Below are 24,361 nucleotides of genomic sequence, written 5' to 3' on the forward strand. Positions count from 1 at the left end.
TTGGTACAAGCTGAACTGGGAACAGCGCTGGGAATAGCACTGGAACTGGGAGATAAATGGGATTTGGCTTATGCACTGCTAGGGGAAAACAAGATGTTCTCTAAAAGCAACCTCATTCTACAACCCTCACCAAACTGGAACATACACACAAAGTTTGCAATACCTTTTCTCTGTCTGCTGTAGCTCTTTGGTTCAGCTCTCTTACAGAGATGAAGACAGATGCTCTTTCTGACTCTTCCACCCTCCCATCCACTGATCTCCTTTGCCTTTCCAAGTGTCCCAGTTAGGAGCTCCTTGGTGCAATCAGAGGAAGGGCAGTGTGTGTGTTCATGTGCAGCTTGTGCTGTACTCACAGCTGCCTGTGAGCCAGAGTACAGAGCTAAGAGACCCCTGCAGCTGATACTGCCCCGTGGGACCATGCAGGAGCTGTGAGAGAAGTGTTTCCTTCTTTAAGCTGCTTCTGAAGTGCAGACTCCCCAGTTCTTCCCCTCCACAGTACCCTGCTTGTATTCTGGGAAAACCAATCCTCTAATTATCCAGAACTTTTGTAAGGGATCCACTTCTGCACTTGAGAGGACTCAGACTTGCCATTGAAACCTGCAGGTGCTGGTGCCAGAGCCGATGGGAACTGGCCCAGTGTCCCTGTTCCTCTGCAGCCTGGCTGTCCTGCATGCTCTCAGCAGCTCCAAAGCAGCTCATGCAGACACCAGGGTGACCTGGCTCTGAGGACAGAGGGAATGCCTGTGGGTGAGGACACTGAAGTGCTTTGCAGACATGCTGTTGGTTGCCAAAGGGCCCAGACTGACACATCTCCCACAAGAACTCGCACGTGGTGGGAGAGGATGAGAGCTCAGCTCTCCCAAAGGCTCAGAGGAGCCCTCTGTGTGTGGATTCTGTGATTCACAGAGACACACACAGGAGGGGATGGACTCTCTGGTCCATGAGAGACACCACAAAAGGCTCCATCCTCTGTCCCTGCTTGGTGTGGCTGCCAGGGCAGGGATTGCCCCACAAGGTGCCACCTCCTCCCCCACATGTACTCCCCTCTCTCTGGCCCCATCAGCAGCACACCACTGCCAGGCTCCTCCCTGTGCCCATCCCCATTCCAGGTATAGAGAAAGATATGTATCTTTTAGAGAAAAAAAACCCATGACAGATGGTGGTGCCTCTACAGCAGAGGCATCACAGCTTCCTTTGCTCTCACTGCATTATTATATTGTACTCCAGACAGACACCTCTAATTCTGACAGATAACTGGGCAATCCAGTTTTGAGCAAGCTGTGATGAATCAAAAATAGCTGCTGGCCATGGAGATGGTGCCACACACAACATATGGGATCACTTGGCTCTGCTCTGGCTGAGTGCCATTCTCGTGCCCCTCTAGGTTACATAAAGCTGCATATTCCTCAGTGAAGCTAGGGGCTGCTTTTCTTTAACATTTGTGTCTAACAGCTGCTGAATTAAAAAGTGAAATATTAACTTAGCCACATCTTCAGCATGGCCATGACCCACTGAATCAGGAAGAAAACTGCATCGTTGTACACAATTTTTAAAAAACATAAATAATGGAATTTTTGTGCAAAACTTTTAATATTTTTATTCTCTGATTCCTCTTCAGTCCATTATGGTGTTATTGACTACTATTATCTGAAATAGCATAAAGATGTAAACACTTATTTGTTCACAGCTTTATATATAACATCTCAGAGAAGGCTGTTAGGTTTGTGACATTAAAAACTGAAACCAGAAAAGAACAAAAAGAGCAAAACCAGAAGAAAACTATAGTGAATTACAGTATGAAATCTATTTACACACATTAATCTATACAACATCATAATCTGTACATTTTGTAAAAAATAATCACATTCATTTACATCATCTTAAATTTTTACCATACATGACAGATATAAAGTTATAACAAAGATGACAAAAGAGAAATTTGAAGTAATACTCATACATACATATTTTGTGCCAGGACAAAAAAAGCTGCGGGTAATCATAAACTTATTACAGTGCTTTGGGACATAGAGGGGTTTGGGACATTTCAGTCACCTTTTAAATCTGACAATAGAAATATTCCTGAATTACAACCTGCTATTCTTGGGCAGAACCGGGTTCAACAGAGTGGTAAAACCATATCACAGAATGCTCCTTTTAAATGTTATCCTGATGCATTCCTGTAACATACATCTTCAAACACTTTTTAATTTTAGTATTTTTTCAGCAACAGAATAGCACTGCATCCTAACTTCTGTATTTGGTCATGTCAGGGTAGCACTGACAGCCCACAGCTGATAGAGGCACTCATGGTTACATGAAGGTACTTCTGTTGGCAAAGGTATTTCCTAATCACTAAGCACAGACAGAAATTGTTCAGATGATGACCCTTACACACATAGCAGCAGACACACAGTCTGCACGTTACTTGCCAGTTTTTTCTTTTTGTCAGACATATTTAGGTCTTGATTTCTCCTTAAGGATGTCTGAAAAAAATCTGAATAGGACTTTATCCCAAATCACTTTGCTGAACTGGGCAAATTCACAGTTAACAGAAGATGATTTTTAGAAAAATAGAGGACAAATGATGCAGATGATTCATCTTAGTCTTTGCACATGGACTGTGTGACACGTGCACCTGGCAATGCCTTATTTCATCAATCTGCCCCAGACAGAGTCTCTGGTTTGCTGAGGGTCTGTGCTGGTTGCTTTCCCCTCTGGCACGTTAAAAGCAAAGGGAAGCCTAGGGGTGAATCAGGACACGAAGCAGATGCTACAGAGTGGGGTAGGATGGCTCCAACCCGACTGAAGAAGGTTTTTTGTAATGCTATTTGCCACCAATTACCTATTGCTGCTACAGTACACTCCATCACAAGCTTAGATAGGGTGTTCTTCTGCTGGCTACCTGCAGTACAATATAAAGAAATTTTGTGTACTGCAAAGCACTTTCTTTTAGCATATGGCCCCTCCTACAAAAAGCAAAACCAAACACCTTACCCAAAAAACCAAACATTTGTCAGAAGCTGAGGCCAGGCAAAACACAATGGGACACAAACCTGTGAGCTTTATCATGGCAGGCAGGGACACCTGAGCCAATGAACTGTGGGATCCTCCTCTGCCTGACCTTTTGAATTACACTGCACATTTCTCAGAGGATAACTTTGGCCAACCCAAGGCAATTGGCTTAAAGAGAAGTATCTGTGTAAGATTACCCTGACAGTTTAATGATCTCCTCTGGAGGGATACATCTTACCTGATTCTATCTCTGGAGTGAGAAATGTAAGTAATAGCCAGCTACCCCAGCTCATTTTATAGTAAGTCAGAGAAAACTGGGTCCAGCTTACCTGCCTCAGATGCCCAACTGAACATGGAAGGAACCATCTTCAACTAGTGCCTATTTCTCTATCCTGACTGTGAAAGGCACTTTAAAAGTGTCTTTAACTCAGAGACAAACATGCAGCTTTTAGACAACAAAATCAGGGCAGATGAATTTCACCTGAGTTTATCAAGCACCCAGCTGAAATTGATTCTGCAGAGGAAAATTTAAGTCAATGTCCATATATGTATTTTTTAATTGTGTTAAAAGTGGAGAGCAAGCTGTCACTGTGTTCTTCAGGCATTAGCAGCAGGTAATGCTGACAGAAATCACTCAGAATTAATGGTGCCTCCAGGGGAGGTAAAGCACAACAATTATCCAAGGTCCTGGGAGTGAACCATATTACCATTCTTGTTCAGTAAGTACAAGCTGTGCTTCTGGCTTTTCCGTGGGGATGGACAAAAACCCCCAGGTTTCCTGCCTTGAATACTTTACAACTCAGTTTGGACTCTGAAGCAAGCAAAGGGGAAATAACAGTAAAGGAATAAAGAAAAGGGAAGGTTACACTTCTCTTGCAGCCTCTACTTCCTCCCCTGCTGCTGCTAGGACTGAGTGAGAATTAGGATTAGGGATGACAGAAGGCCAAATGATTTCATTGCAATGTTTTTTGACTCTAAAGAGTCAACACAGCATAGAGCAAGAGCATTTAAACCCACGCTTCTCAGCAAAATGCAATGAGAGACAAAGCCATGAGAAGCTGTCTTGTTATGGGTGTTGTAAAGATGAAAAACCCTGATCAAACACTTCCAGATTTGTCAAACTGCTCTTCACCTTTTACTGACATTTTTATATCTGTCCATGAAAAGGCAGCTGCCAAACTGGTGATGATAGGGTTAATGCTGTAACTTTGCCTAAAATTATTTGGAAATCAGAAATTTTCTGATAGTAAAAACAAATGAGTGCAGTGCCCTCTGTGTCTTAACTGCCATGATAGTGCTTGAACAAAGCATTATGAAGTTAAACTGCCTCACAAAACAGTATTTAGATTATCTGCATTTATATTATTAATAAAGGAATGACGTTCTCCAAAGTACTGAACTTTTCACTGGTATTAAAGAAAAATATATACAGCACCTCTCTCTCCTGTGTCCCATTTTTTGCATGTCCACACTGTCCTTTACAAACTTAGTGGTACCTCTATGTTCTTCCACTGCAAAATTCTCCTGTGGCATTTCACCCTACATGAAAAATAGAATCAAGCCCAAATGCATCTGCACCCTGTTAAAGGAAACAATGCTGGTTTGTTGCAGTATAAAATGTATTTTCTTATTAAGGCTTTTCTTTTTTTATAACCCAGAAATAATTAAAATGCAGATTTTTTTCATGCTCACCTAATTAGAACAAAGGCAGTTTTCTCTAAGATACAATGTGTTATAAACACACATAATTGGTGATGCATCATGCAGAACAGACTGATGGAAATGATTGCCTGAAACATCCATTTCTGTGCTATCATTCTGTCTGTGTGTCAACTCGCTCACATAACCTCATTTGAGCACAAAGATGAGCACACTTGAATGCCTGTCACATGTGCCTTTCTACCCCAGAAATTAAGGGGAAAAAGAACATCCTGCACATCTCATCTTAGGGAACTGAGCAGTCCCAACGCCACTGCAGACAAAGAACCCTAATGTGCACAGATGTGTTTAATTTAGGTGTAAAAGCAGCTCCCACTGCTCCAGTGGGTCTTCATATATTTTCAGGTAAGAGCTTGTGATAAGTTTCTCAAGAGATCCAGGAAACATACTAAATTTCAGCAGTGTTTCCTCAGTCTAAAGTCTTTGGGAATATATTGAGTTTAAATAGATGTGTGGGGGAACACCTTTAGACCCCATGAGAATGTTCTTGGGCTTCCACCCAGAATCTCATAGTTACTCTGCCAAACAGAAAACTTTATGAATGATCTGAAAGTGATCCATAGCTCCTCTAAATTCACCTTTTGTAAGTAACAATTCTTTGAGTGATTGCTGTTTAACTCAAATTATACCTGCTGATATCATGTAACATTCACCAGGTTCTGCAGTCATGTGGACCATGGGGCTCTTTCTGTCTTTGGTCTGACAAAACTTTGTGTGACTCCATGGCAATCCCATTAAAACAAATTGTGTTTGACTGATAAATAGCTGGATTAAATCAGACCGAGAACTGAAATACACTGAGACAGCTGCTGACAATATTCCCAGTACTGGTAATACTTTCAGGGATGTACAAATATGCCTGCCAAGGGATGCCCTTGCTGCTGTTCTTCCCTTTATCTGACAAGAGCAGGGACCTTGGATCCTGCTGGCTCCATAAAACCTGTTATCTGAAATATGAGGGCAATGGTTTGTATGGAGGTACTCATGCAAATACAGATTATTCCCACTTGAAATGTCGGGTGGACATGGTTAAATGTTGGCATGGGAAGAGAACATCACTGGTTTATTTCTTTTAAAGAGAGGAAATGTTATGTATGTTTTCATAAGACTGTCAGTTCTCTGCCTTTTTTTTTTCAAACATGGCTACATAAGAGGCTTGGCATTGTTGAAAATTCCTTCTTTATGCCTTTTATGGTAATTTTTAGGGATTCTGTCTAATTTTTTTTTCCGGAGTAATGGCCATGACTAAATTTTAAATAATTTCAGATAGATATAGAACTGAATAAACTTAAAAGAATTTACATTTTTTGTTAAATGTGAATTGTAACTTCACTGCAATATTCCTTGTGTTTTTCAGCCAAATATGTAGCTCCTAGAGGCAGAGTTCAATGACAACACTGTAAAAAATTATATTTTCAATGTGTAATGAGATATCCAAGGCTGTTTTATCTATGCCAGGCTGCTTTAGCAATAAAACATACCTCTTCAGAAAACTTCTCCATGAAAGATCAACACAAATCTCTGACTTTAAACAGAAGATAACAACTGAGAACTGAGAATATTCAGAAGTAATATAGTAGTTTTTTCTGTATGGCCTGTAATGTAGCCCTACACTCTGCACCCAAACATCAAACCAGGCACTTTTGAAAGTAACAACAGGATTGGAATCAAACTCTGTAGAAAGTAACCTCTGAAATGTGTACCATGAGCCTAGAAGTACTACCTTTTTCCCTCTCTTGTAAATCATGTTAATGATTTCCTGGATTAGCACACTGAACTCCCAGTGTGGTTAATTATGGTCTTAGATTTTTTATTTAATTTTATTTTCCATAATTAGAAAAGAAGTTCCTAATCATCAAGGCAATGTTTCCTTAAGTATAAATAAAGTGTACAAAATTTTCTTATTTCCCATCTTAACCCTTACATGTGCCAAAGAAATCTGCATTGAGCAGGATACCCTGCATAGATCTTGTAGCCACTTTGGAAGGTAAAGGGACCTTTATGGAAAATGAATTTTTGAATTGTTGCTGCTAGTAAACTGCAAGAGAACATCAGAATTAATATGATACCATTTGAACAAAACAGAAAGCATCCATGGGGCAGGATTCTCCATTAATAATAGGTTGGCAGCACAAACCAATTCTCCAAATACCAACATGTAGAAAAGCAAAGCACTAAACTGTACATGTTATAAAATATCACATCAAGCTGCATAATGAATGATATATCCCACAGTTTTTCATGTTTTGGGGGACCTAGCTCATTTATATCATGGTGGTCTCTGTCTGCATAAATGAGTGAGCTCTTGAATTCCTGTGGAGCTGGGAAACACTTTCTGATCCATTTCGGGAAATGGACGAGTGCAGTCTGTAGTCTCTGCCTGCAGTCTGCTTCCAGCACAAGCTCCTCCACTTTCTTTTCAGCTCCCCCTGCACCTGTGCTCAAAAGAAAATGCACAATATGAGCTGAAAATTTTCTTCTATGTGAGGAAATCCTCCATGTCACATGGGGATCTCTAGGAACAGAATCATAGAATGGTTTGGATTGGTACAAACTTTTAAAGATTCTGGAGTTCTACCCCCTTCCATGGGCAGGGACACCTTCCAGCAGACCAGGCTGCTCAGAGCACCATCCAGCCTGGCCTTGGGATGGGGCTACCACAGCTTCTCTGGGTAACCTGTTACAGGGTCTCCACCACCCTTATAGAAAAGATTTTTTCCTTCCTAAATCTACCAATATCAGTTTAAAAATGTCCTGACACTACACGCCCTGCTAAGAAGTTTTTTGCCATCTTCCTTATAATCTCCCCTTTATGTACTCCAAGGTGCTACAAAGTCCCCCCCTCATTCTCCTTTCCTGGCTGAGCAACCCCTACTCTCTCAGCCTGTTTTCATAGGTGTTCCAGGTGTTTGTTTATAGTGGCCAGAGGTGTTCCAGCCTTCTGATAATTTTTGTGGCCTCCTCTGGACCTGGTCTAACACATCCATGTCTTTCTCGCACTGGTGACAATTCACCTCTCTTGACCTTTAATGCTGGATAGAGGTTCAGCATTAACTTTTTGGGCTACAAGTGCACATTGCCAGCTCATGGTCCAGCCTTCATCCCCTAGTTCTTCTCTGTTGGACGGCTCTGTTGGATCCCTCAGTCAGCCCTGCACAGACCCAGGTGCAGGACCTTGAACTTGGCCCTGTTGAACCTCTCAAGGTTCTTTCCCCCTCTCACAAGCCTGTCATGGTCCCTCTGGATGGCATCCCTTCCCTCTACAGTATCCTTTTACAAAGGTCACATAACTGAGGCAAAGACTGCCTACACTGTGTGTGAAGAGGTGCCCTAAGGTCACATTCAAAAATGAATTTTGTATCACTTGTGCTGCAACATTAGGTTTTGGTATCGAGCTATTTATCTCATGTACTTGAAGCATAGAATCAAATGATTAGCCCAGAATCAGGCATCTCATGAATATCAAAGACCAGAACAGCACTCAGGAGAGCTAAATGTTAATTGTCTGTGCAGGTGTCTTCTTCAGACAGATTCCTTCTGTCAGACACTGCATAGGGACTGAAATCAAAAGGAATTCTTTGCATATTTCTCAGTTGAGGCTATGAAAACCACGATGTGCTGAGCACTTCTGAAAATCTGTTCTGAGGTTTAGATACTGACAGAACATTACCCCTAAATATTTACTAAATGGTATTTTCAGATGAATTTTCAGATATGTTGCAGCTCACTTGCACATTGCTTCTAACAGAGCTACATCAGATCACATCAGGAGAAGACACTAACACCTCAGTCTGCAAGGAATTCAATTTTAAATAGCTCTTAAAGCTCTTCCCCCAGCTTCACTCATTTTTCCTGTTGTATAAAAACGGTCACAAATATATTCCACTAATAGGAATGCAGACATCCTCTAAAACAGTTTTGTGTATCAGAGCAGAATTATGGGGGCACTCATACACTTACTAAAACCAATATTTAACATTCTCAGTAGGAAAGATGAGACTTACTTCACTGTTCAAAAAACAATACAGGACTGCAACAATCAACCCCTGGAAAGAGACAATAGTCCTTAGTTAGTAGGCAGCACTCACCTAGGTCAGTAAAATTTCTTTTGATTAAAAACCTTAAAATTTACCTGAAAAGATCCCAAACACAACTCAAAGATTATTTTATAATTGTTGGAGCTGCGGTCAGGAAACAGAGCAAACACTGTGTAGTGAACTCCAAATAAAGGAATCAGCAGCAAGGTGGACTTTGCAAGTCTCCTGGGTAAAGGAAAGAGACAAAGCTGCAATTTAATGATGAGCTCCTGTTTTAGTGAGATGAATGTGTAACTGTAGGGTTAGTCTGTACATTGCACATGCACAGTATGCAAACAGCACCTGGGAAATGTAATCCAGAATCAGCCCAACTAAGAGATTTTCATGAGCCTCAAACACTAAAACTTCATAGCTTTACTGATGGTGTTAAGCTCACGAAATTAAATAATTTTCATTGTTGTCAATTACATAAAAAAATTTAGCAGAAGACACTACTTACTGAAGTTAAGGAAACAGAACTTTAAATTATTAAGCAGAACTGCTCTGACAAAGCTCATGAAACTACTGGAATGATAAATTGCTACTTTTACCTTATCTGTCATTTATTTCACTCTAATAACATCAGTTATATATAATATACAGGGCCAGCCATGGACAATTTTGGATGTCTGGCATCAGATAAAATTTGAGAAGTTATAATGTTGAGTTCCATAATTCATCACTGTATTGATGAATATAACTTGATTCAACAATGCAAGGATGCTGTTGTGAATTCACCTATTTTAACAGAAAAGTTAAGGTATTTCAAGTAGTTTTATTTTTTCTGTGTCAGTCTTCATGGCCTTGCTTTGTTTATAATGGCCCAGGGGCTGCATCTATTTATGTGGAAATAATTTCTGACAGCAAAGCTTCTCAAAAATAGCAAATCCCTCACATCTAAAAATGATACCAGAAGCAGGAAAAATAGGGATTCCTTAGCAGAAGGAATCATTTACTGCTGGAGGGGATGACACTGGCAGCAAATTTCCTGGTTTCCCAAAGGAAATGGAAAACTGATTTTATTTGGACTTAGCCTTGTCCACTGCAAGAGTAAAATAAACAACTAAAAGGATGGAACCAGCTACAAGCAGGTTCAGAGGAAGGGAATAAAAATGGTGACTTGCATGAATAGTATTAATTTTAGATTCATATTTCCCTTTCACTCCATGCTTGACTTAGTAATTTTTGTTTAGTTGATGCTACTTCCTCTATACTGCACTTATATTTTAGTAAAAGAAAGGGGAAAAACCCCATCCTTATTCTTCTCTGCATTTTAAAAAATGCATTTGCAATTTTATAAATGAGCCTCCCAGATCTTTTAATTTGCTCTGCAGATGCAGTTTCTTGAGGAGGTTAATCTACTTTCCCATGGGTATCAGCTAAAGACCAGAAATGCAAACTTAATCAGGCAATCAAATGCTAAAAGCAAAGAATTTACAGGGCTGAATAATGAAGGACAAAGTTGATAATAATGTGAATATTTCACATTATAAAGTGCTACAGTAAACTGTGGAAAATGGACTGAAAGTAAGGGAATGCCTAATTTTCAAAAAATAAAAAAATATCACATGGAAGCAATGAAAACTTTATGTCACAAGAAGTAAACTTGAGGGGATTTCCTGCCCATAGGTTGGCCATTGTGCTACATCATAATGTGGCAACTGCACAGTTCCATCTAGATTCAACAAGATCTCCCACATGTTTAGATAATTGAATCAGCAAACACAAAACAAGACCCCTTTAGCTCTGCAAAACAAACGCGCTTGACAGTGCAGTTGTGTTGACTTTCCTGGGGCACATCAGAATTTTTCACTTTTTGCACCAAACGTCACATTGTCTGCAAACACATAAGGTCCTGCTTCTCTTGGCTTTAAGGATATTCTTTATTTCTGCATAGCATGTTTTGTCAGCTATTGGAACAGGAATTCAGTATTTTTAAATGAAGGGAAGGTGTTATCCAGGAGCACAGTGTCAAAGGCCACTCATATGGCTTTGGATTTTCAGTGTTCATGTGAGGTTTTGTCACTGAAGTATTATACTGACACCCTGAACTGTCAGTCTGTGTCTGGGCTTTAAAATAAAACCTTCTACAACAGACTTGATTGCAGATGATTACTTATCCAGCAGCTCTTATAATAAACAACAATAACCACAGATATGGCAATAAATAACAAAACCAATTTCAGCAATGCATTTGAATTGTTCCCCAATATCCCTTGATTTTAAAGCTGTGGAAACAAGAGATATTTTGGGATTTGATGCTCACACCAAAACACAAAAGAGGAAAGTCTGAACAGAAATCAAGTTGTTCTAAGCCAGAAACAACTGGTCTCCTCTAAAAAAGTAAAGATGCTATTTTAAATCAATATGAAACACTCTATTTACCTTTTAAATTTTTGGTAAAAATTTCAAAATTTCAAAAATTTCAGCTCTTAAAATATATGTAAGCATTTTAGAAATTAAAAAAAATGTTTTAAGGAGGTTGAAGGAAAATAATTTTAAAGGATTTTAAACATTTCTTATGTCAAAATTAAATGTTTATATGTCAAAAGGAAAATGTTACTTTCCATATATTTTGTATCAGCATACTCATTCATGGATTAAACTCAGATTCAAAATACCTTGTTGGTCTTTCTAAAATTAAGTATTTTTTATTGAATGAAGCATTTGATAAAAATATATTTATCTCCATTTCAGCATAATTGTATTTATTAAACAATATCCAAAAGTAGTTCTAAATTAAATATAATTATAGAAAGACAGCAGTTTTTGATTTTCAGCAGATAAAAACTTAAAGAGATTATTTTGCTTCTGTCTGTAATATCTAAAAATATGACTCACTTGTACTGTGACTGGTCATTTCCTCCAACATCTGGAGATCTTAACTTCTGCAGTAAGATTCTTATAATGCTAATGAAAAGTATAAAATTCACCTGCAAAGAAAACAAATATAATGATAATTTCTGAACTCTCCACTCAATCTGCAGCAAAAACAAATTCTTATCAAGTCAGACAGGAGACAAGTCAGCATGGGAGTCGTGCACCTCCCTCCAGAGCCCCTCAGAGCCAAAGTTCTCGTGTTCTGCAGTGCAGCTTTTGCCATGTCCAGCAAACACTGCAAGCGCAGCACTGCTGCTCTGGCTGGCAAAAGTCTTTGAAAGCTCCAACTGTCAGAAGTGTCCTCCTTCCACTACTTCAGCTCAGGACAGGTTTCCCAGCAGGATGGGACCCTGGGTGTGGTTTTCTGCAATCAAGCACTAAATTGACACATCACTAATTGTCCTAAGTTGTCACATGGATTCACAACTGGAAGCCCAGAGGCAGTTTTGACCCTCTCTTGCTCCTCACTTCAACTTTCAGTGTTTTCTGTCTGAATGAGGGTTAGAGAAGATTGCTGCACAGCTGATCTGTCTACTCCAACCAAGCACAAAAAGGGCTTCTCACAGGTATTTGACTGTTTTGGATATTGATGCTGACATTACAAATGAAGGAATCACAGAACAGCTGGGGTTGGAAGGGACCTCTGGAGATCATCCAGTCCATCTGAATCCCTGCAGCCTAATCCTCATGACAGCCCTCTAAGACAGAAGAGTAGCATTTCATTTTGTATTTTATTTCATATTTTAGTTTTCAGAAAGGCACTTGCATAAAAATCTAGAAAATTGAAGTATAAAATTCAGTATATCCTAAGTCTCACTCCCATTATTTATTCAGCCCTGACTTTCAGCTTCCTCTGGTCACCATCCCTTCTGGTGTTGGATTCTTGGTGTGGTCTAGAAAACTGCACCCTAAATACATGCTTAATGTCCATGCTGAAGTAAGGAACAGTTGGAATCCACACCTTCAGAGCTACAATGTGTGCTAAAAACTGCAACTCCAGCTACTTAAACAGCTGCATCAAATGCACACATCTTAGGATAAATTCATCTAGAGAAAAATTTATATCATGGTGAAAATGAGAATTTTCTTGTTTTAAACTAACTCCATCCCAAAGCACAAAATTAGGAGGTGGAGTACCTAACCAGACAGTGCCTGTCTCACTGCTATAAATCTCTGCTTCATGTATTGGTGGAACCCTTCCTTCTCCTAAAAATTTGGCTCCAAGCTTTTCAAGTTCAATGAATTTCTGTGTCTTCTATAAGATAACCTATAGAATTTGGGATACTAATAAATAAAACACAGTCGTGGCAACTGCATGTCCCTCTGTTTTTAACATTTTGTTTGAAATGACAGGTGAAGGGTAGTGAAAGGAACTGAGAGGGATGAAATAAAAATTTAGGAAAATTATATCTAATATATTTAAAAAAAAATAAAAAAGAAATGTTAGAAAATATAGGATTTTGCTGAACTTAATGTACAATTTTTTTGCAGGCAGATGATAACTTAGAGGCTTACCTATAAAGATAACAGACAGAAATCTGTTATTGCAGATTTTATCTGCAGACTTAATGCAGCTGAGTGCCCACAGCAGGGGATATTAACTTGCCATACACACCGGGGCCAGTATTAGTGGAGAAAGACAGAATTGGGGTAACAGCACATTCACTTGGAACAGCCACATCCAACTGAGTAACTCTGAAGTGTGTACAGCATGAAGTGTGAACCTCTGCCAAATGACTTCTCTCAAGCCAAATTCCCAGGAGGAAATGCCAGGGAGGGCTCTGACACACTGAATTAACTGAAGCCATTCCCACTGTGCAAGATGGTATCAGAACTTGCTCTCACAAAGCTGTTGGATAGATCAAACTTTGCTGCCTGACCACTACTCCACTTGACTTGTCTTCACTAAGGTCCAGCTGCAGTTCAGGTCTGCCAAGGCACCCTGGGATAACATCCTGGACTTCCCAAACTTCCAGGACTGTTTTGGAGCAGCACTGCCTTCTGGCACATGAAGTCTCAGATAATTGTTCAAACTGAGCATCCAGAGAACAGGGTTTCCTGTAAACACCAGGTGGTTTGTTTTGCTTTTATCTTCCAAAACATATTTTTCCTGACTCTGGATTGTTCCCCATTCTCCAGCTCCTTTGAGGTCCAAGTATTCCCTTCCTGCTGTAGTTCTCTTTCATGCTCATTTCTTCATAACATAGAACATCTTTGAGGCCTTACTTTATTCATTTCACACATATGGCCTACTCTTCTTTCTCTTCAAACGCAGAATTCACACTGATAGTGATGACAGGAATTTCTCCCAGAATGATTTTCAGCAGGCACAGATTGAAAGACAAGCCCAAACTTAATGCAAACTTCTGAAATCTTGTGTAATCTAATAATGCCCTAGATCTTCTGCTTATAATTTAAAAAATGAATCAAGTGTATCTAAATACATTAATTTTGCTCTCTGACTATTTTCAGAAATGGACATATAACCATAGTATATTGTGCCCAAAGTTAATTACACAATCATTACAGGAATATTATTACACTAGTCCACTAAGTCTAATGAGTTCCAAACAAGAAAAGCCCTGGGAAACATTCTCAAATGGTATTATTTTGCAAATATTCATGTTCAATATATATTTTAGTAGGCTACCAATTAAAGAAAGATATACACAGCCATAATTTTTTGACTAATATCAGATTCTCAATTGCAAGACTATCTATTTACACACAAAATCAAATCTGCAATTCATTGAGAAGTATAATTAGATTTTTCCTTCCTCCAAGCTCATAAACAGGAGAGATGTTAAAGAAAGAACAACACACAAATAAAAGCAACTGCTAATTTAATAGGAGGCAGATAAATTTTGAAGGCAACAAATTTTAATGGCCTTGGCATCTGTTTAACATTTCTCCTGCAGCACAATTTCTTTTCATTAAAACAGAATTCTTGCCTATCTGTAACTAGCAGTAAAGAATAATGGCTACATGCACTGCACAATGCTGAACAGATCTATAATTCATGCTTCAAATTTTACTTACTATAATAGAAATTAAAATTGGTATTCGTATAACCCACCAGGGACCACCATGCTCATTTGTATCCCAGCAGCTATAAAAAAAAAAAGAGGGAAAATCATGTTGACATTAATATCATCTGGCAAGCAAGACCTATGAGAAGTATTTCTTATAAACAAGTCAAAGCATACTAAAATATTGCCTGCTTTAGCCCAGAATCTGGCATTCAATCCCTTCCTGCTATTAATTTTATTCCCTTTGTTTTAATATGCACACTTGATTTCCTCACCAGGAGCACTGTGGCCAGGTGTGGATTTCTCAGCATAAGAAAGATGTGGCTCTGTTAGAGCGGGTCCAGAGGTGATCACCCAAAGGTGACCAGAGGGCTGAGGTACCTCTCCTGCAAAGGCAGGCTGAGAGTTGAGGTTGGTCAGACTGGAGAATACAAGGCTCCATGCAGAAATCATTGTGACCTTTCAGCACTCAAAGGGGGCTTATAAAAAAAGAGAAAATTACATTTTGACAGGGCAGGTAGTGATAGGACAAGGGAGAATGGTTTAAAAATGAAAGAGGAGAGATTTAGATGTCAGGAAGAAATTCTTTACTCAGAAAGTTACAGAATCATTTTGGTTGGAAAAGACCTCTGAGATCATTGAGTCCAACCTTTGACCAAGCACCACTGGACCATGGCACTGAGTGCCACATCCAGCCATTTCCTGAACTACTCCAAGAAAGCTGACTCCACCACCTCTGTGGGCAGCCCATTCCAATGCTTTACAACCCCTTCAGTGAAAAAATTCTTCCCAGTGTCCAAACTGAACCTGCCATGGCACAGCTTGAGACCGTTTCCTCTTGCCCTGTCCCTGGCGGCCTGGGAGAAGAGACCGACCCCCACCTGGCTACAGCCTCTGTGCAGGCAGCTGTAGGGAGTGACAAGGTCTCCCCTGAGCCTTCTTTTCTTCAGACTAAAGATCCCCACCTCCCTCAGCTGCCCCTCACCAGACTTGTGCTCCAGACCCTTTACCAGCTCTGTTGCCCTTCTCTGGACACACTCCAGCACCTCAAAGTCTTTCCTGCAGTGAGTGGCCCAGGACTGGACACAGGTCCCAGGGTGTGGCCTCAGAGAAGCTGTGGATGTGCCATCCCTGGAAGTGCTCAAGTCCAGACTGGATGGGGCTCTGAGTAACCTGAGGTGGTATCACTGCCCATGGCAGGGAGGGCTGGAACAAACTGGTCTTCAAGGTCCCTCCCAACCCAATCCATTCTATGATTCTATGAAATCAGCTAAAACATCAAGCACACTGGGCTATACCATTAGACATCATGGAGGGTGTTGACCTTTGTGGGAACCAAGCTCAGATTCACTTTGTGTAAGGACACTTCTCCAGTGTACACTTAAAGCTGACCTCTGTGTAACAGGAGGAACTAAAGCAACCGACAGGTGTAACTGGAATTACATCATTTTGTGTGAGGCATGTAGGTTATAGATGCCTGGAACTTGTTTGTGAAAATGTGAGACTGAACCTGAAGTTCTGTCTGAAAAACTGAATATTTAATTTTCACCCTGGGCTCAGTAATTTTGGTCCAAATAGTCTTAAGTGCTCTGAAAGGTTAGTCAGATTAGAGATTAATTACCCTTTGGACTTCCTCTGTAATCATAATGACAAAGGAAAAAAGAGTTTGGCTTTGGTTTACACATTAGACATCCTGCAAAGAAAGCCTTGAAATTATGTAGGATATGATTTTTAAGTCTAATTGCAGAAAAAATTGAAAAATAATAGTTGGACAAAACTGGACTATGCAAACTGTTTTTCCACTAGTTAGGAATGTTCTCCCATTCCTTGGGAGCAGCAGGATCAAGTCTGATTTTCCTACAAAATTCTTGTCTCAGTTCCCCTTCACATGCCAGGAAGCTCTAATTAGCTTTAGCTTTACCTGGCTATGTGCATCTGACACACCCTTACATCACTTCCCTTTTGGGAATGTAATCTCCTGAGTTCCCAGTTAGCAAATGAGCATGGCCAGCGCCTTCCTGCACACGTTGCAGCACTGAGCCCAAGGACCCCACTGGTGTTTCAAACATTATTTTGACTTCCCAAGCAGATAGCTCCAGATGTGGGTGTGCCAAGGAGTAACAGCAGCCATAACTTATCCCTGCTCTCTCCTGCTCTCTGAGTTCTTCAAATAAACATCAAGCATAAAGCACAGTTGAAGAGCTCCCACACACCTGCCCTTTTATTGCCATCACTGAAATTTCAGTTCTGTGTTTGTCCCCTCCATAACAGCAAACCACCTTTGTGTGAGCAGCACCACACCCAAGGCAAGGATTGCACAGGCATGGGGGATTTAAACTTTCTCTCTCACACACACTCACCCAGTGTCCTCTAGAATGATCCGTGTCACTGTCCATGTAATAATGAATATCGTAGGAATTCCTGAAAAATGCCAAAGATGTTTAGAGAATGATCACAAAAATGCAACTCCACAGGGAAAAAAAAAAGTTCAGCCTGCTACTAAGCAGTTATTCCCCAAATACACAACATATAGCAAACAGCTCAGTGAATGGAAGGAGAAGTCCATCTGATGAGCTACATGATTACATGTATACATCAGTAATGTATTACAAACAAAGACTGCAGGGAAGTGAGTTTGTTTCTCATAGAAATGCAGCCATAGTTACTAATACATTAAAAAAAAGCCTTTCTCAGGTTTCTTGCAAGGTGTCAGAGTGACTTACAGGGAAATAGATACAAGTTATGCATTCCCAATGCACCTCCAAGGACTGCAATATAAAATAAAAGTATAAATCATTTCATAAGGAACCTTGTCCACACACTGGTTTATTCCCATTTCCCAGCAACACCCAAATGTTTTATGACCACCTATTACTGGAAGTATTAAAGTGTTCCATATAAACATCATGGCACTTTCTGTAAATGAAAGGAATATATATATTTAAAACCAGATGGACAGTATTATTGGGCTTTTCAAAAAGGCAAATTGCATAGTATAGCTCATGGCTGTGCAGCTAAGCTTTAATTTTCCTCACAAATCAGGACACCTGAATTATATGTTTTGCAGTGGCAGCCCTTGCATCAGAGCAACCCCTGGGTGTGGTGCAGATGGCACAGGTGAAAGCTGACCAACACACACACACAGAGAAAAAAGAACATTTTTTGTTGGGGCAAGTTCTTACCCCATCCTATCAGCAGGTAGATGGTGAAGTGTCTGTTGGGGGAGAATATTAGCACAAGGAGGATGTGGAGGTAAAGTCCTTCTACCAAGAGCCAGTAAAAGTTTGCCATAACACCATACTGAAAAAACACCAGAATTGCCTTGCAGCCCACCTGAAATATGAGAAGAAGGATCAAATTTGTCACAGGAAAGATATACTATTATATATATATATATATATATATATATATATATATATAATATTATTTTTGTTACTACAGACAAAAATCTTAGCTGTCTTTGTAGTATCAATAAACCAGATCCAGTATAAATTTTTATCTTCAGTCAAGCAAATTGCAACATCGCAAATGTTACTGTATACATTAAAAGAAAGTTAATTATTAGAAATTATTTAGTTGTCTCTCATTGCTAATTCACTCAGAGAGCTTGAAAATTTCATAGGATAAATATAGAAAATATGGTGGTTATCAATAAATGCACATTTCCAACAGTTGGTTAGTGAATAGCTATAAAATTAAATTATCATCTACTAGGAGTCTAATAAATGTATTAAAACCTCACATGGCATCCTAACACAATAAAAATTAACAAAGAAACTACTTCATTATTTTTTTCAAAGCTAAATGTGAAACTGAGTGAAAAATATGACTTTATTTTATTAAGTTCCTATACTTGGAACAAAAAGTTGGCTGGATTTTTAAAAATAATATTTTCCCTTTAGAAAATGTTTTAGAATTTCTTAGTTAACAAAACACACAGACATATATCAAAAATTGTTGCTTATAGTCTGTGTGCTGCTCTTCAGAATTAATTTTCAGATGTCTGTGCTGCTGATGTTCCACAGTGCTGGCTACTGCTGCTTTGGTACTTCCCAATGGGAATCTGGGATGTGAGAATTGAATATGAAAATGTTCACATGGACTGAGAATGTGCCAAGAAATGTGATGATATGGTGAATGTAACAGACTACACAAACTGGACCAAATAAAATCTCTAGTTTCTACTAGCTTTACTCACTTCTCCATTTTAAATCCCCTTCATACGTGCATTTTTCTGTTAAAATTCCATGTGCATCAGATACCTAAGCAGGTAACTTACTCATTTTCAGTGATCAATTCCTCTCTCTAAGCATAAATGTTTATTAAGAAGTGAGATGCAATCACCAGCTGCTAAGCCAGAAGGGCACAGACCTCCTCAGGGAGATTTCTTTGTATCCATCACCCCCCCAGATGTCCCAGATACCTCAGTGCATCCCAAGTAACATCCATGCCTATACACATGGTAATGTAGAAAACTAAGGAAGAGTCCAAAGGCTTGAATTCATTTCACCTGATTTTATCTGCCAACAACCAAAGTTTGAAAGCAAGCTAACTTTGGTAAGACTGATTTTACCTTTGGTCTTTGGGATATCCACTGCAGATCAGCAATGGGCCAGAAAATGTAATATGGATAAAATTAAGTATTTCAAAATGTGTGAAAAGTTGAAATTTTCATGCAAGTTGAAATTTGGTTTTATGCTTAGGACTCCTTAAAATCAGATCAGCAGTGAAAATTTTGTAATCCTTTATAAATCCAATATTCCCTTGTATTACATTCTTAATTTACATACCAGAACCCTGCATCAAAGTATTTTCCCTTCCCCCTGCAGGTAATCCTGTATCAGCTCTATTTGCCCATGCTGAACAGTGAAGGTATCTATCAGTAAAGTTAGCCAAAATTAATTCTCTATGTAATCCAGAGCCAGGACCTACTTACAGACCTTATGAACTGTGTGTTTTAGATCTCTGTGAGTGCAGCACAACTGTGGAACACCACACACACACGGCAGAAGGGGCAAACCCCACGTGCTGTTATGCGTGAGAGGCAGCACCAAGCCAGTGCTTGATAGACAGACCAGCCTAGTCAGGCTGGTGCCAGATTATCCCACATACAATGCAACAGGAACTAGCCAGCAGCCCACAAAATCTGACACATTTAAATAGGAATCTGACTTATTTAAATAGGAAAGTATAAGGCTTTGTAGACAAGAATAACTGGAGAATAAATTAAATTGCTGAAACCAAGTAGTATTTTGAGAGTCCACTGAACAGTCTTTCGAGGACCTAAGAACTTCTGATCATCCCTGGCAATCTGTCTGCTATCTAATTTGCCTAATTGGGGTCTACTAACTCAGTTCCTGTTTTTCTCCATTAGAAATACTCTAGATTATGAATTCCTATAGACAGCTTGGTATTCACGGCTAAGAACTTCATGTTTTGGGACAATATGGCTTCATCAAGACAAAAATATCTTATTCCATTTTTTTTCTCACAAGCTTAAACTGTAGTTTATTAAAATTAGAAGGGATTTTTGACTGAAACAACAAAGCAGCAAATGGGGCATACCATATAGAGGTCAGTTTTTTAACAGCAAGACTTGAGATTTTTTTAAGCCCTGCACATGAAAATGCAGTAAACATATTAGCTTGCCAAGAATGCAGATGATAACACTTCTGTCATAGCCCAGAAGTACCGAGGAGTTAATGAAGACAGCTCCTGCAAATATTTAATTTCCTGAGTTATTCCCTCCCTCCACTGATACCTGTCAAACTCCTGGACCCCTGATAAAGCTGCTGGAACACTTCCACAGCATCTGCTTTTTATCACTCCCAGCTGATGGCACTCCTGTTTGTCTTCAACCCTCCCAGCTGATTAATACAGTGGCCATGTTTATTCTGAGCTGTATCTGGTTAAAAATTGTCTTGGCTGATGACAAGTTGTCCTTCATGGACACACAAACAATGTTAAGGTTTCCTTCTTGTGCTACAACCTTCTTTATCTGGATACATCTAACACCCCATTTTCCTAGTCATATTCTCTTCAGAATTGTCTGCACTGAAATCTTGGTCATCCTAAATATTTAAAAGGATCAGGGAGGAAAATTCAGTGACAAAACAGTGTTACACCAGGTAGTAAATGAGGTTTATTACCCATGAGGTTTGATCCTCTGGACAGTGAGCTGTGTTGGAGCTGGAATAGAGAATATCATCCTTGACTAAAACAGAGATTGCTCTTAGAATGAAAGAGAGGAACAGGTTCAGATGGATGTAGTTCCGAGTACAATGAAGTTTTCTAAAAAAGAGATTTAAAAAGAAGCATTTTAGTTTATGAAGCAGAAACTGTTGAACAGACTTCTATTACTCTGTGGACATTTCTTAGCAATATGAACCTTGAGTAAGAGCATACCCTTTCCTTTTCTGTCATTTTGTCAGTGCTGCCTTGCTGTTTTCTTTCATCTCTTGTTTCTGTTCAGTATCACAGATTAAAAGATCCCAGTGGTATTTCTCTCACATTTTAACATAACTTAATAAGCTGCCATAATAAGCTGACAATAAACACAGGCTATCCTTCTGTGTGTGCACTCATTCCACTGTTTTTCTTGCAAATACAACTTTGATTATCCTGGATATATTTCAGATGTGCTCTCACCTATTATTTTCTCATGTCATTCTTTTATTAACTCCTGTATTTTGCTACATAGTGACTTTTGATCCTATGATGATGGTGTATGCAGGAGCAATTAAAAATGCATTCAGAACATTTGATCACCCATCCTTTCTATCCAACGAATGTAAAACTACTTTTGTCTGGCAGCCATGTGAAAGCTTTACAAACAAAGGACAGATAAAAGATTCCATGTAAGTGGATGAGTACTCAGGGGAAGCAAGCTATAAATTGAGGGCTTTTCCCTTAAAATACAGTCCCTTCAAGATTTTCCTGTTTAAAATATTCTTTTTGTAGAAAATCTCTAGAAACCAAACTGCTAAGACGTATTTGTGGTCACAACCAGCACCTTGAGCTGCGCCTGGAAATAGACCAAAAGCCAAGGCATTTCAGCAAGCATGAGCAGTGAAAACATGAAAATACAATAGGTGTAATGGCAGTGTGCAGTGGCAACTTACAGGTATTCTTCCAGTTGTGATTTTTATCAAATATTATAATAATAATCCATTCTGAAACTACTGAAGCAAGGATAATTAGAATGAGTGTAAGGAAATAAAGAACAGATCTGCCATGCTAGCCCTGAATTTAGCAAAGGACATAATACCAGGCTGAATTTTGAAGAGTTGTCAAAAAATGCAGTGATTGCTGAGGCCATGCACATCCTTTGCTGAAATACCACTATTATGTTGGACTGCATCACGTGTTCCTGTGGAATTCAGAGATACATGCAAACTGCAAATAGGAGGAAACTATTTTTCTTGAATAACTCATGTAGATGATTAGTTATTCATCCCATTCAGTAGCTCAAAAAATAAATGTTGGATATATACAAGGCTGCCAAACCAGAAATTAATTCTTAATTCAACTCTCTGTGTTGGGAGGCCCCAATACTCCCTGCAAATAACAGAGAAATATTCTTCTTGAAGGGGGTTTAGAAGAACATATGTTGCCTCATGAAAAAAAGTCTGGTTTTCCCTGACTCAACTGGAAGACTGGGAAAAAATAACTCTAGTTGGATATCTAAATTGAAGTTGAAGGTTTTGAGTACACCTCTTAAATGCTTGATTTGTTACACCTGACTTCTGGTGATGGGTGACATTCAGATGTCTCTAATTCTCTGTATTAAATGTGGTTTTAGCTTTTAGCAGTTTTGAAACTGCAGTAATCTGCATTGGGATCTGCCTGGATAACCATGACTGGCTCAATTATTTTTTAAAAGTATTCCAAACATAATTATGGGTTATGTATCTGCTCTGATTGGACTCTGAAGATTTAGATTTTCAGAAAATTTGAAGGCAGACTGAAAGGCTTAGAGAACTCATCACAGGAATATTTCATGAGAGGAATGAGGCTCTAAAAACAACATGCTGTTATTATGTATTATTTGTACTTCCTTTCTACCAAAACTGTGAGATGCACTTTCTTGCCTTTCTTGGTCCTAAGTGGAGCAGAAAAGCTGTGTGAAGTTCATAATGGAGAATATAAAGGCTATTCTGTTAGGCAGGTGGAAGTGATACATAAAGGCATGAAGGTGGAGGGACTGAGAAAAACTGTGATACTGATAAGACCAGTAAAAAGTTATTTTACTAGCTGAAGATTTAAAAGTTATTTTACTAGTTGAAGATTGGCTTCAGTCTGAGAAAAGTCACAGAAATCAGGCAAAATCAGCAGGCAGTTGATTTTCCTAACACTGCCTAACAAAAACATTACAGACTCAGCACAACTATCCACACCTTTACTACTGTGCTTGGAACTGGTGAGGCTTGTACCTTGAGCACCATGTTCAGTTATGGGCCCCTCATTTCAAAAAGGACATTTTTGGGGTGCTAGAGGGTGTCCAGACAAGGGCAATGGAGCTGGTGACAGGTCTAGCAAACATGTCTCGTGCAGAGCAGCTGAGGGAACTGGGGTTGTTTTGTCTGGAGAAGAGGAGGCTCAGGGGAGCCCTCATTGCTCTCTACAACCACCTGAAAGGAGGGTGCAGCCAGGTGGGGGCTGGTGCCTTCTGCCATGATTCAAGCGAAAGGATGAGAGGAAATGGCCTTTAGTTGCATCAGGGGAGGTTCAGATTAGGTATTAGGCAAAAATATTTCACTGAAAGAGCGTTCAAACATTGGAATGAGCTGCCCAGGGAGGCAGTGGAGTGAACTGTTTTTGGAATTGTTCAAAAGGTGTGCGGATGCACACTTGGGGATATGGTTTAGGGGTGATTATGGCAGTGCTGGATTGAAGGCAGGAGCAGATGATCTTGAAGGTCTGTTTCAACCTTGGTGATTTGGTGGTTCTGTGATTTACAGTTGGATAAATTACTGATTGCCTTTGATTGCAGTACCCCTGGAAACCACTCAGAAGCTCTGCAAAATGTGGCTGCACTTCTGTACTGTGTATGCTGGGAAATGGCCCGACGAAGGCAGGAATGATGAATCTGACTCCATGTTCTCAGAAGGCTAATTTATTACTTTATAATACTATATTAGATTAAAAATACTACACTATACTAAAGAATACAGAAAGAATACTTACTAAATGCTAAAAAGATAATAATGAAAACTTGTGACTCTTTCCAGAGTCTCGACACAGCTTGGCCCCAACTGGCCAGAGAGTAAAAATAACTCACACCAGAATCCAATGAAACAATCACCTGTGAGTAAACAATCTCGAAAGACATTCCACAAGAGCAAAACAGAGGAGAAGCAAATGAGGTAAGAATTGTTTTCCTTTTCTCTGATGTTTCTTAGCTTCCCAGGAGAAAAATCCTGGGCAAAGGGATTCTGTTGGAGAATGTGAATGCCACACTCCTGTCCAGTGGTGAGATCAGTATACAACTAATTCTCAAGAGCAATTCAAGGTGTTGATTTTGATAACCAAATATAAATGCTTTATGTAATCACTCCTAAATTATTGTTCTTTTTTACGTGGGTTGTAATGCCTGTAAATTTGCAAAATGCTTTGAAAATTGTTAATATGATCATTGCTAGTAAA

At 39.4% G+C, this 24,361-nt stretch overlaps 1 protein-coding gene across 4 annotated transcripts in view; it reads right to left on the minus strand.

Annotated features, from left to right (window-relative positions):
• Positions 1–1,571: 1,571 nt before the first annotated feature.
• The window catches only part of VIPR2 (vasoactive intestinal peptide receptor 2), a 50,800-nt gene continuing 28,010 nt past the window's right edge, over positions 1,572–24,361 (minus strand). For 2 of the 4 annotated variants that reach the window (XM_059470264.1, XM_059470281.1), the window contains exons 6-13: positions 20,866–21,007; positions 17,899–18,049; positions 17,077–17,137; positions 14,727–14,796; positions 11,649–11,740; positions 8,864–8,993; positions 8,736–8,777; positions 1,572–7,166 (exon numbers count right to left, since the gene is read on the minus strand). In XM_059470264.1, coding sequence (XP_059326247.1) covers positions 6,996–7,166; positions 8,736–8,777; positions 8,864–8,993; positions 11,649–11,740; positions 14,727–14,796; positions 17,077–17,137; positions 17,899–18,049; positions 20,866–21,007 — 859 coding nt within the window. In that variant the 3' untranslated portion in view covers positions 1,572–6,995. The remainder of the gene's footprint in view (positions 7,167–8,735; positions 8,778–8,863; positions 8,994–11,648; positions 11,741–14,726; positions 14,797–17,076; positions 17,138–17,898; positions 18,050–20,865; positions 21,008–24,361) is intronic. The other 2 variants (XR_009418296.1, XR_009418295.1) reach the window with 2 other exon arrangements.

Source organism: Ammospiza nelsoni, chromosome 1, assembly GCF_027579445.1.
Source record: "Ammospiza nelsoni isolate bAmmNel1 chromosome 1, bAmmNel1.pri, whole genome shotgun sequence".
In the NCBI taxonomy this organism is placed as follows: Eukaryota; Metazoa; Chordata; class Aves; order Passeriformes; family Passerellidae; genus Ammospiza; species Ammospiza nelsoni.